Raw genomic sequence first — 18,353 nt, forward strand, 5'->3', positions numbered from 1 at the left:
GTACGCCAGTAGCTGTACACTCTTATAGAAGATTGGCGTTATATAGTGAAACGAATATGAAGATCCTAAAAGAAATCCCACTTGGATTGTGGTAGCTAAAACTCCTAGATCATAAGATCTTTAAAGATCGGCAAAGCGCTCTTGAGATTCTTACATATTTGTTCAGACGGCTAATATCAGTTTCGGCTACGTCTTCTGGCTCGGCAGATTACCGAGATATTGCAGTCTCAATACTGCAAAGGCTGGGCAATGGATAAGAAGGTGCCTGGATGTTTCTACCGCAACCTCCTCCAACCTCCTCTTTTACAACTAGCGTTCGACGAGTTTTTTAGCCTTATACCCATTGTACAATGGCCAGTATGAATTCCTACAATTGCGGCAAGAATAACTTTGGTTAGAGCAAGTTTCTTGCGGTTTACTCTAGATCAGAAAGACCTCACAGACGCACAGAAATTTATCGTTGACTAACGCCTGTACCATTGGTCCAATGTTAGAATGAAAGAGGCTAATAAATAGTTAGCCAATTCGGTCTCATTGCGATGTGAGTTCTCTAGCTAGCCCATCTGCTTTGCAGTTGCCAGCGATTCAGCTGAAAGCAGGCACTCAAACGAGCCTGATGATATAGTAGCTTGATGCTATTTCTGGTGAGGATAGACATTTCTCCTGGCTTTTGAGATGTAGATTTATCATATATTTATCGATCAAAGGACGGTTAGTGTGCCCACCTGCAAATTATTTATTATCTTAACTTCAACTTCGTTTAAGAAAGAAAAAACAACAGACGCCTTTCAGTTTCAACTGTACATCATTAATATTTATTCGTTTTATTTATTTGCTGTGGACATTAAAACATTACACATTCAGTTTCGAAGTTAATGCATCCATTTGCTGACTTATTCTCGTATATATAATATGATTTTTGTGCAAATGGTTAAGTAGAGTGGCCAAAATTCGAAGCAAGTTCAACAGTTGCAGCATTTTCCATTAACATTTTTATTTATCAACATTTGTGAATTTGCGCAACTCATTCAATATTCAAATATTTTAGTAAATATTATATTAAAAAATAATATGAAAAATATTAGTTGGTTCTTCTGGTTACCAATATCACCATATTGGGTTAAATAAATAATTTTTGTATGAAAAAAAATGAAAAAATATTAAATTTTTTTTATATTTTTTAAATAGTTTTATTAGCTTTAAGTCGCTTACACGGTTAAATAAATAATTATTTGTTAACATTTATAAAAAGAATTAGCTTTTTAGTATTGGTATTTAGCATTTAGCATTCATTGCCAATAATTGTGCCATTTTTAAGTGTTTATTATTGCTTGTTTTTGTTTTTTTTTTTTTTTTGTTTTGTAATTTTAAATGCACATTTATATATATTTATAATAATAAAACTATTTGCTAAACATATTTTTAATTAATAATATATTTTTTTTTAGTTTTTAATGTTTTTTTTGTAACTTAAGCTTGTGTTCACCCTAATACTATGTAAGTACATTATATTAATATTAATTTCAATATTTAATACTTTTATTGTGCGGTGTGTTAATCATTATTGCTTTTTCATACATTTGATTTTAGTTGCCATTTAATTATTATTATTTTTGCATTTGTGTACGCAAGTATTGTAAATATTTAGTTCTGTTTGTGTATATGTCAATTTTCATTTTATTTGATTTTTTATTTACTTTAGGTAATTTATTGGCGCATTATTTATTGTTCCAGTTCTATTTACTTCACATAAGTATGTATTTAATACTACGTTTATGGTTCTCTATGTTTGCTATATAGGATCTGTGTGAGTGTGTGAATGGACTAAAATACAGTAGAGTTTGCGTAAATAGTTATGGCAAAATGTATGGCATGAAATTTAATGGCTAAATGTTAGGCGAAAAACTCAATTTCACTTTAGGAATTGATAAAAAAAAAAGCATTTCAAAGCGATAATTTTGTTGTTTTATGAAAAAATCTGACCCTGACGAGAATAAGTAATATATACATTAATTTTTGGACTATTGAAATTAATAATACCTCTCATATATCATATGTATGCTGTTAGTTCCTTACTAAGCTTTATTGAGCTTTTGATCTTTAACTGAATTTTGATTACTCTGTTACTGTGTAGATATTTTCTGAAAGGCCCATCAGCTTTCAAAAGTTTTATAAAGGCATACAAAGTTTCGTGAAAGCTCTGTAAAAGCTTTATGAGATTTCAAAATCTTAAGAAATTAACATAAAAGCTCTGCAAAGCTATTAATGTAGCAATTAATGTTTGGAATATTAGTGAAAATAATTTCGTGGCATAACCTTTCCCATTTGTTAGTTATTTACGGCGTTTTTATGAGCTTTTAATTTCCGCATGAATTTTAATTTCTCTGATACTGTGTATACATTTTCTAAAAGTTCCAATTGTTTTTAAAAGTTTTATATAGGCATTAAATATATCGGGAAAGCTCTACAAAAGCTCCTATAGCTTTTACAAGCTTTTAGAAAAGTTTAGAAACTATGCGAAAGCTCTTTAGAAGTTCCATTAACCTTCAAAAGCTTTTAGAAAGGTTAAAATTTCATGAAAGCTCTGTAAAGCGTTTAATGCAGTAACTACTGTTTACTGTTTTACATATTAGATAAAATTTTGTAGCTTTATCTATCGGAATTTCTTAGTTGTTTCTCGAGCTTTAATAAACTTTTGATCTTCGCAAGGGTTTGATAACTTTCAAGCTGAGCAAGTATTTTCGAAAAGTTCCATTAGTCTTCAAAAGTTTTATAAACGCGTAACAAATTTCGTAAAAGCTATGTGTATCTTTCGAAAAGTTTAAAAAAATACATCAGAGGTTTGAAAAGCTTTTAATGCAGCAATTTCTATTTGACAAATTAGTGAAAATAATTAAGAAGCATTGTCTATTGGAAGTTCATAGCTGTTTCTGGAGCTTTAATGAGCTTTTGACCCTCATTCCAAAATTCGGCAATTATTTGCTTTAAGCTTCATTCATTAACTTTTGAAAACTTTTGGAAAAGGTTAAGGATTGTGCGGAAGCGCCCAAAACTTGTTTTGAGAGCGTAAGCTTTCAGGTGATTGCTATAATTTTTTTGAAGATTTGAAGCTTATCGGGCATATTTAAATGATGCATTTTCAATTGGATTTCGGCTGGAAAAAAATCCGAAAAGTATATTTCAGAAGCAGCATGCAAAATATACAAAGCTTTAAAGGACATCGAATGTATTTATTATTTTAGTTATATTATTTATTACTTGACGATGAGTGAAAATATTATACTCTTCTAAAGAATTTTGCATATAATTCATACGCACATCCTAAGCTTTAAGAAGCTCTCAAAAGCTTAACTCTGCAGTAGTGTTGTAGAAAGTTTCGCCAAGATTTTTAATAGAGTATATATTTTCAAATTATTTTTTAAGTATTTTTACAAAGTTTTTGCCATTTTTATTGCTTCTTCATTTAGCCTAAAAAAGTTCTAACTTTTAAATATATAAAAATTAATATATATTATTTTCGCGAATACTTTGGTAAATAAAAAATGCTTTCTATATATTTCAGCGTATAATTTTTGCTTTATATTAAATGTTTAAATGATTTTATCAATATTTTACAAAAGTTTGAAAAAAGCTCATATTTTTCAAAAAAGTTTATACTTAAATTATTATTATTATTTCATTTTAAAACTATATCGGTGTTAGTGCGTGATGAAGTAAATTATAAAAAAATATTATAAATAAATAATTATGGGCGTTATTAATTAAAAAATAATAAAATAAAGAAATCATTAAATTATTGCAACTTTTTGTGCTTTTCGATTAATTTAGGTACAATAAAAATATTTTTGTTTTTACACAGCGGAAAATTAACGATTTCATTCAGATGCATACGATTACGTATATATTTCTTGCACATACATATGTACGTATATACAAATATATGTGTATGCTTGTATGTATGTGTGTGTGTGTTAATCGGCTTATTCGACTTTGAATGCATTTAAGTAGTTTTGCCTTAAACCTATTTGAAATTATCATTATTTTTTTTATAAATACAAATACATTTAAAATATGCGCATGTATGTACGTATGTATGTTTGTGTGGAAGTGTGTGTGTTTTTCAATTTTAAAATTTTTGTGCTTTTTCCAAATTCACTTTACTGACACGTTCGCGCACGTCGCTGGAAGCGTTTCATACGTCTATACCATTCATCCTTCCACTCGATCACAATGGAACGCGGACCGATGCCAAGATAGCCCGGTGGCGATTCCGAATCTCTGCCCAGTATCAGATAGGAGCTGAGAATGAGAGAAGAGAAAGACAAAAAAAAAATTATAATTTATTTTATATTTTATAACAGGTGATGAAATTTAAACCGGACTGGTCCCCCATAAACTGTTCGATAAAACAAATTCACATGGAAATAAATTGATTTTATTGATCAGCTTATATAGACCAGTCCGGTTCAAATTTGATCAGATTTTAAGGTTTTTGTTAGTACGCGTAAATTTTGATCATTTGTCATAACTGTATATTTATGGGTAATATTTTTTTCTCTTGTATCTTCTTCTGCTTTGCTTACCGATTCATTTTAATTCTGGGACAGCGGCATTCTAGATTCTTAATTGGTATGATCCAGGTCAAAGGACCCCGTTTTAGGATTGTATTCGTTGTTGCGTACTCGAGCGGGGTACGCTTGAAGATCGCCTGTATTTGTATGTCGTATTTGACCGTTTCGGGTGCGTTGTCCTCCATGGCCTCCGTTTCGTCGTCGCGATCCATTTGTTGATTTTCTTTGGTGTATTGTTCGCTGCTGCTCGTTACTTCGGTACTCGATTCGCGGCCAATCACTTTCGCCATTATTGCTGGTGGTAAGAAAGGAATGATGGATATTAGTACTCGTGTCAAGTGAAGTTTACGAAAACTTTAGTTGAAATTTTATATTATTATAAGTCTACTAAGGACTATATAGAGAGCTTTTTAGATTTTTAAAAGTTTGCTGTAATTATACTTGTAGTTGAGCTTAATAGTATTTTTAATTGAGTCGCATGTTTTAAGTGAAAGCTTTTTTGGAGCTTTCATATCTCATCAATACTCACCGTAGTCTCTTTTGAAGAGCTTTTTAACTCTTCAAAAGCTTACTATAATTATAGCATAACTTAATTGTATTTTTAATTGGGGCGTATGTTTTAAGTGAAAGCTTTTTTGGAGCTTTCATTTCTCATATAAGGACTCACCGTAGTCTCTTTTGCAGAATTTGTTGAGGTTTAACCTTTTTGTGCTTATTTTGCATCTTTCGCATTCTGAAAGTAAAAGTCGTATGCAAATTATAAGTACCGTTATAGATGTTGCTAATATTTGTTAGTAAAAAGCTTTCTAATATTTTTTTAAAATTATATGCAAAAAAGTGCTTAAAAATAAAAAAAAAAAATAAATCAAAATCTATGACTTCGTCATGTCTTTAACTAAAAAATTTACCATTAAAAAACGTTTTTTTATATTGGTCTGAGAATTTTTTACTATATGCCTTTAAATCTACTAAACAACAACTTGAATGTGAACTCTTCTTTAGAAGTAAAAATCAATCAAAAGTATACTTAAACTTCTTTCGTAGATTTCTTTAGAGTTCTTATGAAAATCTCCAAAAATATTTTTCCCAAAAATCCCATCTCTAACCCTCTACTATAACAACAAACCATGAAAAAATATCCGCAACTTTTTCTTTCCAACAAAAAAGTTCTGAAATAATTTACTTTCGCCTCAATGGCCAATAAAATACGTCAATCAGTAGCCAATTGCGACATGTGGAAATGTTGAGTACTAATTGCAATAATGCCGAAACACAAAATGCAGCAAATATAGACCTCCATATGTATCTACCTACATTTAGTATACTCTTGCAGAATTGCCAACAGCGACGCCAAATTCATTCAAAAAATAAAAGTAAAAGTCAAAAATGCCTATACATAGTATACATATAGCATGCTTTGTATACTGAGAGGCAAAAACCAAAACAAATTACATTTTAAATTTAAATACAATTCAATTACCAATGCCAATTAGCTCGGGGGCCAGAGCAGCGGTAATGTGGCTGTGGCATGCTATTTTCTGCTTTTTGCTGCACATTTTTTTGTTTGTGAAAAGGCGATTCATTTAAAATATAAAAAGTACGAAAAAGTTCGCAGAAATTTTGTTCCTTCTTTTGGATATTTTTTCACGGAGAGAAATCGAAAGGTCTGTTATACGTGTGGAGTTCTGAAGAACGCAATTTTAATGCGAAATTTTTTTCTGTTTTGTGAGTTAATATTATGAGCAAAAATAGTAAGCTTTGCTCATAATTTTAAGGATCTTAATGCATTCTTTAAAATCTATGTCGTCCTCATCAAAGTAATCCACCTTGGCACCAATACACTTGTGCCAATTTTGCAATCCTCAAAACAGTTATTAAAGTAAATTTCCGGACTCAAAACGCTTTCTCCCCCGAGCGATCATTTGAGTTTGATGAATAACTAAAAGTCACACGGGGCTAAATAAGGCGAATGCGGTGTTGCGACACAATTTTGGTAGAAAATTTTGGGAAGAACTCACGAAGAATCAATGCTTTATGGGACGTTGCATTATCGCGGTGCAAAAACCAAGAGCCGTCAGCCCATAATTCCACTTTTAACGACGTATAACACTCAAATAGTATTCCTTGTTGACAGTTTTGCCGATCGGAAGGAATTCGGAGTGCTCCGCACCTCTATAATCGAAGAAAACTATCATCGTAACCTTGATTTTGATCAGCTTTGACGTGTTTTTTTCGGTTTCTGCTCACCTCGGCTTTTGCCTCGATTATGGGTCATTTGATCGTCACAGATCCAAAATACATTGCCAGTAGTAATACGTTTCAGAACAATCTGGTAATCGGAAAACATTGTTTCATAAGAACCTTGACTGTTATTCGTGTTGCTCCTCGACCCTCTCTAAATAATTTGTGCCAATCAAAACCCCTTGCTCGCGACAAACAATTATCACCTAAGGCCTTTTCCAACATTCTAACCGTTTCGGCACCAGAAATTAAATTCCGCAAACACAATTTAATGGAACTTCTTGGTTGAATAATTTCCCTCATTGTAAAAATCGTCGAATAAATAATATCAAATAGGTTATTTCCAAGTATATATCTGTGCTCCTTTCGTTAAACTTTAGAGAGTGGCGAATCGAACAAGCAATATAATCAAATAGAGTGGCATATTTAAGGCGCAGTTATAGTGCCTCATTAGGGAACTCGCATACCTCTAGTATTGAATTCATCTGCGTAAATTATATTACAAGAAAACACACCTTACGAGGGGTGTAAACACCAGCGACTGTAAGATGACATACATAAGTTCGTTCGGAGCCGAACTGTAGCTTTTTTTCATCTTCGATTCAATGATAAACTAGCATACAATTTCCTAAGAAGTGAAGCAAAGAGTATTTGTAATGACCAACAAAATTTATTATGTGGTGTTTTAAAGGCAAGTGCGAAAAACCAAGTTTGCCCAATTATTTCAACAAAGTCCTAATCTATTGCGCTGAAACTTAGACCTGAACTTGATTGTTGGAATAGCAGTGTGAACATTCTTAATTTGTATACTAAAAAAAACTTCGATCAATAAATTGACGCATAACTAAACTAACTTTGAAATAACCACAAATCAATCAGCTTAGCTTTTCGAAATCTTTCAATTACCCGAAAGCTAAATTCTAATTAATATTAGCCCTTTTGAGGTTTCATCTAGGTGTTTTTACAACTCACTAAGTTAGTGAAACTGTTTATAAATAGATATGACATATACAAGTATGTTCATATACCAAAATAGTATTAGAACATCTCACCACTTAGCTAAAGTTTTCAACTAAACAATTCACTCACTTAGTAAGCTAATAAATCCTAAGAGCTTTCATATATTATAGTAACTTTGTTTAGATTAATTTCTTAGATTTTTTCAGTATACCTAATTTGTATACCCTGAACAGATATTGCCACGTAGTTTGCAACACCTAGACGGAAACATTGCAGATCCCATAAAGTACACATACATATACATATGTATATGATTAGCGTGATCAGCTGAGTGCATTTATCCATAAACATCCGTCAGTCTCTCTGTATACTCGTATACGCGAAGTAGTCCGTTGGTGTTTAAGATATCGTTTTGAAATTTTGCAAACGTCATTTTTTCTTCAAGAAGCTGCTCATTTGTCGGAATGGCCGATATCGGACCACTATAACATATGGCTGCCATACAAACTGAACGATCGGAATCAAATGCTTGTATGGAAAACTTTCACATTTGACAAGATATATTCACGAAATTTGGTATTGATTATTTTCTAAAACAACGGTAAATTAATCTAAGAATTTTTTGAGATCGGACCACTATAGCATATACTTGTATGTACCTACCATGGTATAAATTATCTTCGAATGACGCTTCTAACGCGGTATGACATTAGCCGATTTGTCAGCGCTGTTAAAAGTTACAGCGTTGCCAGATGGTCAATATCTTCACGAATTTTGGCATGAATTATTCTTCTAAATAACGGTATATTTTCTAAGAAATTTTTGAGATCGGACCACTATAGCATACAGCTGCCATACAAACCTATCGATTAACACCAAGATAAATAGTTCTTATACCCGCCAATGCTATAAGAAGTGCACCTGCGTATGGGTGGTATTATACTTGTAGCTTACCTGTAGCCATAGGAAGCGATTTTTCTTGCATTTATAGTTTTTACACATAGGAAATAGTTAATATTGAAATATACTTTGATTGAAGCAAGGAAAACTGCTTCAACCACAATTTCGCAATTAAAAAGTTAAATGATTATATCTAACAAAAAATTTCACTAATTTTCCACATGGAATTTTTCAAATAATTTTATGTTTCTCCAACATTTGATGGATTAGTTAAATTTTCTTGCGTAAGAGCATCGAAAACAAATCACTCAAATTGAGTGAACTTTTGGGCTGAGTAATAAAAACAAATATTTTATATACCTTAAATGTAAATTATCTACACAAATTCCTTTTAAAAGCAGGAAAACAAAATAGTTCTTGCTCTTTAATACACCGCTGTAATGCTAATAAATTGCATAGCAAACACTTTCCATTATGCCGCAAAACGCTCAAAGCGAAGCCAAAAGAAAAAAAAATTCACCAAATATTTATTTAACTGCAAAAGTTAAGAGCTTCTGGCACTTAAAATGCGATTTTATTACAGAAGTTAACTAATGCAATGCGCCTAAAAACCACAATGGCAGCAGCAACACCAACAACAACAACGTGAAGTGTATAAAATACACGATTACAACAAGCTTTTATATGTTAAACGAAAACACTGGAAAATTTATAGATTTGCTTGCAGTAAATATTTGTTTATTGTTGTTGGTGCACCATGCCTACTTTCCCTCCCACAATGCCAATGCGTAAAAGGCCAATTATCTGCCGAACTGTTAACTGCTGTTGATTTTTATCTTTCCTCTCAATTAGATGCACGCTGATTGGATCAATAAATTGCGCTATTTATTGACACCAGCAAAATATATGCCTAAACTTATACATATGTATATGTGTAACTGTATGTTTACATGTGTGTGTGTGTGTATTAAAATCCCACAAAATTACAGAATTGGAGCAATAGTGCTAAGGCAACACAAACAACAACAATCAAAATAACGGCAACTAAATTAGAACAACAATCAAATGCTGCGGCTTATTGTTGTTGTTGTGCCAGTGTGCTATTGTGCCTCTATGTTGGTGTATGTGCCCTGTATTCACTTAAGCATCACCTAAATTGGCATCACTTTCCTAGACTACGACGGCTGCGGCGCTTCAGAAAATTTTCACGCCTGCCATTTGAACAAAAAACTGTACATATGTAAAAAAGATGTATGTATATACTATACATATACATATGAATGTGCATTGGTTTTTAAAGTTCAGGGGGCGTTGCACAATTTCCACGCGCATACGAAGTGTCGCTGCTTGCAGTCAAGTTGACAAACTGTCCGCCCCGGAATGCACAGCATCATGTTTGTATGTTTGTATGTGTGTAAGCACGTTTCTCTGTAATTGCATCGGCATTTTTTAGAATTAGCGCCGACACGGCCTATGAATGCTTACAATTCAATTTTCTCACTTGAATCGCAGCCAATTCAACTTTGGAAAATGCTAGCGCAACTAAATACATACATATGTATGTACATGTCTAGGCATGCTATGCAAGTGACTCATTTAAAAAGCATCAAAATATATTAACAATCTTGGTGCGTAAACAATAAAGTTAGAATGCTAAATCAAGTGCTCATTCAGCCTTAGCGCTTATCGTATGTAATTTTGTAACGGAATTTTTACCACTAATTATCAACACTTTTGAATTTTATCAAAAATCATTCATTTTTTATCAGTATTGGTCTAATGATTCTTCGTATCCTCACACGACTTCTCACAAGCTCTCTTTTGTATACTACTGAGAGCTTTAGTGTAGAGAATCTCATGGAACTGTTAGTTTTGGTAAAGAAAGAAAGTGCCATAGAGCTTAATCCGGTGATAATTGTGGTTGAGACCTACTTTTGCTATTGTTAATTGCTAACAAGAAAGAACGGTGTATTTTTAATTTATTTCTTCCTCTTCTTTATTGAATTTATGAATTTACAACGACTGGCGCGTTCTTCCTTTTCGTTGTTTAGCGCCAATTGCAGGTTGCAAGTGTAGCCAGGTCCTTTATCTTGGCTTTCTAACAGAGTGAAGGTCTTCCTCTTCCTCTGCTTCCCTCGGCGTATACTGCGTCGAATACTCTCAGAGCTGAAATGTTTTCATTCGTTATGCGCAAAGGATCATATTTCTTGCGTACAACCTTTCTTTCAAAAACTCATAACACCGACTTATCAGATGCTGTCATTGTCCATGCCTCTGCACCACATAACTAGCAAGACGGGGATGAGGACTGACTTGTAGAATTTGGTCTTTGTTCGTCGAGAGAGGAGTTTAATTCTTAATTGCCTACTAAGTCCGAGGTAGCACCTGTTGCAAGTTGCTTCGCTTCTTTGGCCAGCCTGGAGATGCCAAATGATATCTATATATATCATCGGCTTACGCCAGCAGCTGTACACTCTTGTAAAAGATCGTACCTTCTCTGTTTAGATCTGTAGCTTGAATTATTTTCTCCAGCAATAGATTGAAGAAGTCGCATGATAAAGAATCGCCTTGTCTGAAAACTCGTTTGGTATCGAACGGCTCGGAGAGGTCCTTCCCGATCCTGACGGAGCTTTTCGTGTTGCTCAACGTCAGTTTACACAGCCGTATTAGTTTTGCGGGGATACCAAATTCAGATATAGGGGTGTAGAGGACGCTCCTTTTCGTGTTGTCAAAAGCAGTTTTGAAAACGACGAAGAGGTGGTGTGTATCTATCCTTTTTTCAGGGGTATTTTCCATATAGCGAAACGAAGTTGCGCAGGGGTCACTCTAGATTCTCGGAACAACGTGAACTCTTCGTTTGCTATGGCCGTTGGCTTCACTCAAAGTACGCTCTTCACAGGCCTTCAGTGCGTATCTGAAGTTTATTGTGCCCGTAGTCTGTTTGGCTTTTAGTTCAACGTCGTCGACGTAATCAAGGTATGACTTCTTGATGCTCCTAGAAAGCTGGTATGATTTCATCGAAAAAATCCCAGCAGAAACTACTTGCAGCTGACCGCATGGTCCTTAATCGAAAGCATGCAAGCCTCACAGTGCAGGTGTTCGACGGGAGAAATGTGGTGATATCTTCGTACTATACGGAGTGCTGTATTCTGATACCTCTGAAGATTCTCCGTCCGTTTTCACAAAATCAGGGATACCATACCGGTGCTGTGTAGTTACATAATTCCTGAACTGAACTCGTAGTTTGCCTTTTTTCCCAGGTGAGGGGGCGGATTTTTCGAAATCATTGGTAGCTCAAAGCCATATTTAACATATTCGTATTTATTTCCGAAATTCCTCCTAAGAGATTATGCACTTCATCCATGTTTTTATAATAATTTCTCAAAATTGATAGCAAGAAACAAATTGAAGACTAAAGGAGCTTTAAAGCATTGCGAAAAGTGCTCTCAAAGCCGCTAGCCAAATGAACATCACCAGAGAAGAGTTTCCCTATGCTCCGTTTGCAAAAGAGCCAACATCAATGCTTCTCATTTGGAGCGAAAGCAACGCCATAATGTTCCGGCTTGGGACATGTGTAAGTGAATTACATATGCGTTTTATTATTTGTTGTTTTAAGCGCCTTTAACGGCGCACTAGTTCAGGGGGCGAAACTAGAGCTAACAATTTGCATTTGCGATTCCTTTCAAAGCAAAGCCGGCGCTTTCAATTACATTTCATTGTGACAATAAGACAGAAAGGGGGCGCGACCGGAACAAGCAGTGGCAGCAAAAACTGCCAACTGTTTGTTTGAAAGCGATAAATGATAATTACGGCAGTTTGCGAAAAGCTATTAACGGCATTAAAGTGCATTGCGAGCTATGTGTCTCCATTCGCCGAGCGAGCAGTAAAAGTACAAAGTGATAAAAAAATGTTATAAATCTCTCAAATTTGTCTCACTTTCAAGTTTATTTTTCCAACTTTTTGGCGAAAAGTTATGCCTTGCGGCGGCATGCCACAAGTGTGCTCAGCAACTATAATTTACTCTCCATTTAAGTTTCACTGCTCGAGCGTCTGCCTCTTAAGTGCTTTGCTGAATTTATTAAGTGTTATACTCGTTAAGTTCCTACCAACCGACATTTGTTTGCTAAATTTTCTTATATAATTATAAATATTTGTTGCAAATGCACTTTTCGTTGCTTTTTGCATAAGTTGGAAATAATCGTCGCACTTGCAGCCCGAACAACTAAACTAACCGCATAACTGCATAATTCATAGCTAAAATGCAACTCGTTCTTCTCACGCTCCAGCTCTCTTCGTCTTTTGCTCTCTGTGGACCGCGCATTGTGTGGATACTTTGTCGGGTAGGACCTTTTCATGTCCAGCAGACAAGAAATACATTTCATTTTGAAACTTATTTTAAATTTCTTTCTTGCCTTCCCCTGCTTTTTCCTTAGTCTTGTCCTTTGTGCCGTTGCTGCTGTTCTACTTTACCCGTTGACTTGTGGCCTGACGTTTGTTTTGCATTTAGGAAGTTGGCTTGCCTCTTTTAGTGCTCCGTGCTCTCATTTCACTCACTCACTTTTAAAGTTGACTAACAGTGTTTTTGTTGTTGTTTTTTTGCTATTGTTGGTTTTTATTTGTCGTGTAAATATTACAAATGGAGTTTGTTTTTCATTAGCAATGAGATTATTCATGTGACGAGTTAGTTTGTGTGTTTGTTGTTAACAAAGTGCATATTTCATTTGAAAGTGTAAGTAAATTGGAATAAGTAAGTTTTGAGTAGTGTTTTAAGTTGAAGAATTTATTTGCCTTTAGTTGAAATTAAAGTTGATATAATGCTGGTGGAAGAAATTGTAGTGGTTGAGAAAAAAATTCGTCAGGGACTCAAAAAAGCAAAATCTCTTCGAAGAACTGTTATTGAATTTCACTTTCTTGCTAAGGTATATCCCTGTGTGTGAATTATCTTAAATTCTTAACGCATTCACATTAAAATATCACGTTTAAATTTACGTTATGTTTCCATTAGGAAAGAGCTTTATATAGCTTAAGGGGTTACATGAGTTTACGGGTTTCAAAAAATTGAATAATTTTATTTTCTTATTTAATCCTACAACACCTTTAGAATATTGTCCTAAATTTTCAAGTGGATCCCAGTAATAATTTCGGAGATACAGCCTTGAGAACTTGTTTGTTGAAAGCTAAGTACAAACTTCTAAAAAATTATTTAAAACACTATTAATAGGGTTGTAAAGTTTCCAAGAGGCCAGAAAGAGAAAGACAATTCCAATGCTGACCAAAGAAATTTCTTTAAAATGTGTTATTTTTTGTTCCGAAATCTAATTCGGTTGATTCTTTTCCAAATAGTTTAAAATTGAAATAGTTTTAACTAGAACAAGTCTGTGTTTTACCCGAGGAAACCCATGTCACCCCTTAATTTAGTGTGACTTTAAATTAATGATAGCTTTCTTCATTATATGGAACCTTTTAGGAACACTTAAAGCACTCCTCCTCCTTACTAAATTTATAAGGGAGCTCACTCTAGATATTTTTAAAAATATATTTGTTACTTAAAAGTTTTCCAAACTTCTAAAAAATGAGATAAAACACTATTTGTAAGGTGGTATTGTTTCCAATTGTCAGAATTCCAATACTTATCAAAGAAATTTCCTTAAAATTTGTTATTTTTGTCCAGAAATCTAATTCGGTTGATTTTTTTCTAAATAGTTTGAAATAAAGTGACCTGTTAGCACTTCTAATTGAGTTCTTATGTTATTCATTTACAATTTTAATTCATTCATGTCACATATGGCTGTTTGCTAAGCAAGTCAAGGATTGTCTCCACCGAGACTCATGTCGATTAAAGTAGCCAAAGGCATATAAATTCCCTCTTTTCCAGGGTCTAATTGTCGGGTAGTGCCTGCTCTACCTAGTTCATCTGCTTCACAGGAATATCTTTATGTCTTGGAACCCATTGTAGTTTTATAAAATAGATTGTAAGATCCATTAAGAGTTCAAGGCATCCTGTTACTACCTTTGACGTAATCATAAGATACTATAGTGATTTCACAGCCGATTGGTATCTGTATGCACTAATATATTTCTTGCCGTGAGCAGACTGCTTGTTAGAACAAGAACTCTTTTTTACTGCAGTGTTCTGGTAGATAAACGGAAGACGATTTTTCTATATAATTTTGCTAAAAAGGAAACTACCTACCGCTCACCCGTATAGATGCTTATCCCAGCTTCCTTCTCCACCTTATCCCTTTCCCCAAAATCTGTGGTATTGGAAAAGAAAAGAAACGGGAACGTTTTAAAGAATGTCTTACTACAGGCGACTAATCGGCAGAAATCTCTCCGTCTAGGAGTTGACTTCATTGCCAGCTGCTTACAGCACAAGTCTGTTGACAGTAGACGTAAAACGACGTTTCCATTGTTCCAAGGACTGATGCTTTCAAAACGTCTTACCGCATATTTTTATCCTTAATTGGTCACCATATCAGAATACCGTTTTTGTATATAAAATTGAAAATATTTTATTGATATCAGTCAGTCACATTTTTTATGTCAAATACGTCTCGTTTTGTTTTGTGAGCTAAAAGTTTTTCGTTTTTTGCGATGTCGAAATTTGTTGAGCAAAGAATTTGCATTAATCAATTTTCTGCTGGGGATACGTTGAGGATGGAGCATAAAGCCTTTGGTGATGAGGCTATGTCTAAAAAAATGTTTACAAGTGGTATAGTGAGTTCCAAGCCGGCCGTGAACGTGTCGAAGACGAAGAGCGTCCAGAGCGACTATCAACCTCGAAGCTCACGTTCAAAAAATCAAAGATTTGGTGTTGAAAAACCGTCGATTAACAATTAGAGACCTTGCTGATGAAGTTGGCATATCGAAAGGCTCAGCCAATACCATTTTGAAGGACGTTTTGGGCCTCAAGCGCGTCAAATCTCGACTCTCCTTAAAAGGCCGGAATTGTGGAAAGACAATTCTTGGTTTTTACACCACGATAATGCACCATCCCATACTGCCCTCGTAATTCGTGATCATTTCGCCAAAAACTCAACCCATTTCGTTTCGCAACCACTGTATTCACCTGATCTGGCGCCGTGCGACTTCTGGCTGTTCACCAAGCTCTAAAAACCGCTCCGCGGACACCATTTTTATACGATAGAGAAGATTCAAGCCGCAGAGAAGACGGAACTGAAGGCCATCACGGAAAGTGACTACAACCAGTGTTTCGAAGATTGGAAAATCCGTTGGCATAAGTGCATTGCATCGGGAGGGGATTACTTTGAAGGGGATGAAATTGATTTGGAAGAATAAATAAAGAATTTTCAAAATAAATACAATGTCACCTTATTTTTTGGGCACAGAGTACTTCAACGTTAGACGCAGCTTAGTTCTAAGCAACCTTATAATTGAATATTGTTTTTAATTTCATCCAGTTCGGGTATTCGATTCAATATGCGGATACATGGTCATATTCACTTTTTTCTATGATCAGGAAAATGGAGATAGATATGTTGTCAATCTTATAGGAATCATAATCGTTTCGTAGGAAAATAATGGACCTAATGATTGTTAAGATGGCGCTGCTTGCGGTTGGGGGCTTTCCCCCCGCCCTTTTCAACCAACCAACCATTAACCGTTCCTAAAATGATCTGTGCGTCTCTTCAATCCCATTTAGTATTGCAATGGTTTAATAACCATAAATAGCAGTAGATTCAACCGAAAAATATAACCTCAAAATCTTAAACTATCTCGCCTTGTAATTTTATATCATCACTATCCATTTAGTGTTCCCCAAAAGACGTGTAATACTTTCGGTTATCAAACAGCTATTAAAGTGGCGTTTAACAAGTGATTATGTCGTATGTGTCTATGAGTACATATGCACACTCTGAAACTTGCCAGCAGCTTCTTACAAGCTTATAACTCCCAGTGTGGACCAGCAGTAACATTGTTTGTTGTGAGTTGTTGGCTGTCGGCAAGGAGCTCCCACATACATACATACGCATAAACAATTATGTCGCCTGAACTGCACGGAGGACAAGCGTTAAAGCTACGCGGGCATTTTCATCACGACTTACAGTCTGCCAAAACAGCTTTGGCTGAGCTTAAAGTTTAACAACAAGCAGCGAGTGACTAACATCAAGAACGCCAATATTTTACGACCTCTGGGCCGGTGGGTGGACACAAAATATCAGCGTGTGTTTGTAGGGAGTGTGAAGTTGTTGTAGTTGTCTTTATTATCAATATTTATGCATTAACGCTTACGCGGCAGTCACATTGGCAACGTGAGATATGTGTTTGTCTATGTATTACTCAAGAGGCATCAGTAAAAACAAGCAGCAGCAGGAGCTGAAACTTCTGGCCACAAGTCACTGCCGCAAACAGCAAACTTCACAGTTTGTTTACTTAAATAATTTCCAGCACCCCTTTCGCTCCACTCGTGCACTCGTTGCACGTGCAACACACAACTTGCTCTTATGCTGTTGACTCTCCGCGCGCTGTCTGTGTCTGCGGCACGTAATTTGTTTACATCTTGCGAAGTTGCTATATAAAATTATTCAATTATGTAAGCAACTAAGTATTTCTTTTTATTACATTATAAGCGAGCCGTGCGGGCGTTTTACGGAAAATCACTTTGACGCGAAGTTCTTCTATTATTTACGACCGCAAATATGCTTTCGTTTCACCTGGCTCGCTGTCTTGCTCACTCTTTCACACACCCTATATGTAAACACAAGCAAACAAGAAAAAAAGCTAACTTCGGTTGCACTGAGGCTAGAATACCCTTCACAGATAAAATAGTTTCCTTACACGAACTCTACTTTGTTCGGTCGGTTTGTACGGCAGCTATATGCAATAGTGATCCGATCTGAGCTATACATATATTCGGAGATTCCAAGCGAAGCCAGGTCCTTTTTCACCTGGTCTTTCTGACGGATTGGACATCTTTCTCTGCCTCTGCTTCTCCCGGCGGGTACAACGTCGAATACTTCCAGAGCTGAAGTGTTTTCATCGATTCGGAAGATATGTCTAGCGAGCGTAGACGCTATCTCTTCGCTGAACTATGTCAATGACGTTCAGCTCATCGTCCGCAGCTTTCGCAGAACCTTTCTCTCGAAAACTCATAACCTGGACTCATCAGATGTTGTCATCGTCCATGGCTCTGCACCATATAGCAGAAAAGTTTAATTTTGGTTTGTCGAGAGAGGACTTTACTTCTCAATTGCCTACACAGTCCGAAGTAGCACTTGTTGGCAAGAGCTTTTCTGCGTTGGATTTCGAGGCTGACAGACGGACAGACCGACTTGGCTGAATCAACTCAGCTGAATCAACTCAGCTCGTCACGCTGACCATTCAAATACATATTTTATATAGTCTCCGACGTTTCCTTTTGATTTTTACAAACTTTGTGATCAACTCAATATACCCAGTTCAGGGTATAAATCTGTCTTGTAGGCGTTCAGAAGTTGCACAGCGTGATGCGACAGGAAATGAGGAAATCTTTATTTTATAGCAGCTATTAATTGCGTCCTCTTGAGCAGCCACTGCCTGCCCTCTCGTCTACACGGCGGCCGCACTAAATAGCTTCACAGCATCAGCAATACTTCCTTAGCTTCGCAGGCAGGCAGTTTCATCTTCTGCTGTTTGAAGGCCGCGTGAAATGTAGCAACTCTTCGCCACGCCCTCTCTCAC

At 35.4% G+C, this 18,353-nt stretch overlaps 1 protein-coding gene across 3 annotated transcripts in view; it reads right to left on the reverse strand.

The window, feature by feature from the left end:
- Positions 1 to 793: 793 nt before the first annotated feature.
- LOC105228810 (netrin-B) overlaps positions 794 to 18,353 on the reverse strand; it is a 590,578-nt gene continuing 573,018 nt past the window's right edge. For 2 of the 3 annotated variants that reach the window (XM_049455353.1, XM_011208786.4), the window contains exons 5-7: positions 5,239 to 5,304; positions 4,584 to 4,866; positions 794 to 4,299 (exon numbers count right to left, since the gene is read on the reverse strand). In XM_049455353.1, coding sequence (XP_049311310.1) covers positions 4,158 to 4,299; positions 4,584 to 4,866; positions 5,239 to 5,304 — 491 coding nt within the window. In that variant the 3' untranslated portion in view covers positions 794 to 4,157. The remainder of the gene's footprint in view (positions 4,300 to 4,583; positions 4,867 to 5,238; positions 5,305 to 18,353) is intronic. The other variant, XM_049455355.1, reaches the window with a different exon arrangement.

The sequence above is a fragment of the Bactrocera dorsalis genome, chromosome 4 (assembly GCF_023373825.1).
Source record: "Bactrocera dorsalis isolate Fly_Bdor chromosome 4, ASM2337382v1, whole genome shotgun sequence".
Lineage (NCBI taxonomy): Eukaryota > Metazoa > Arthropoda > Insecta > Diptera > Tephritidae > Bactrocera > Bactrocera dorsalis.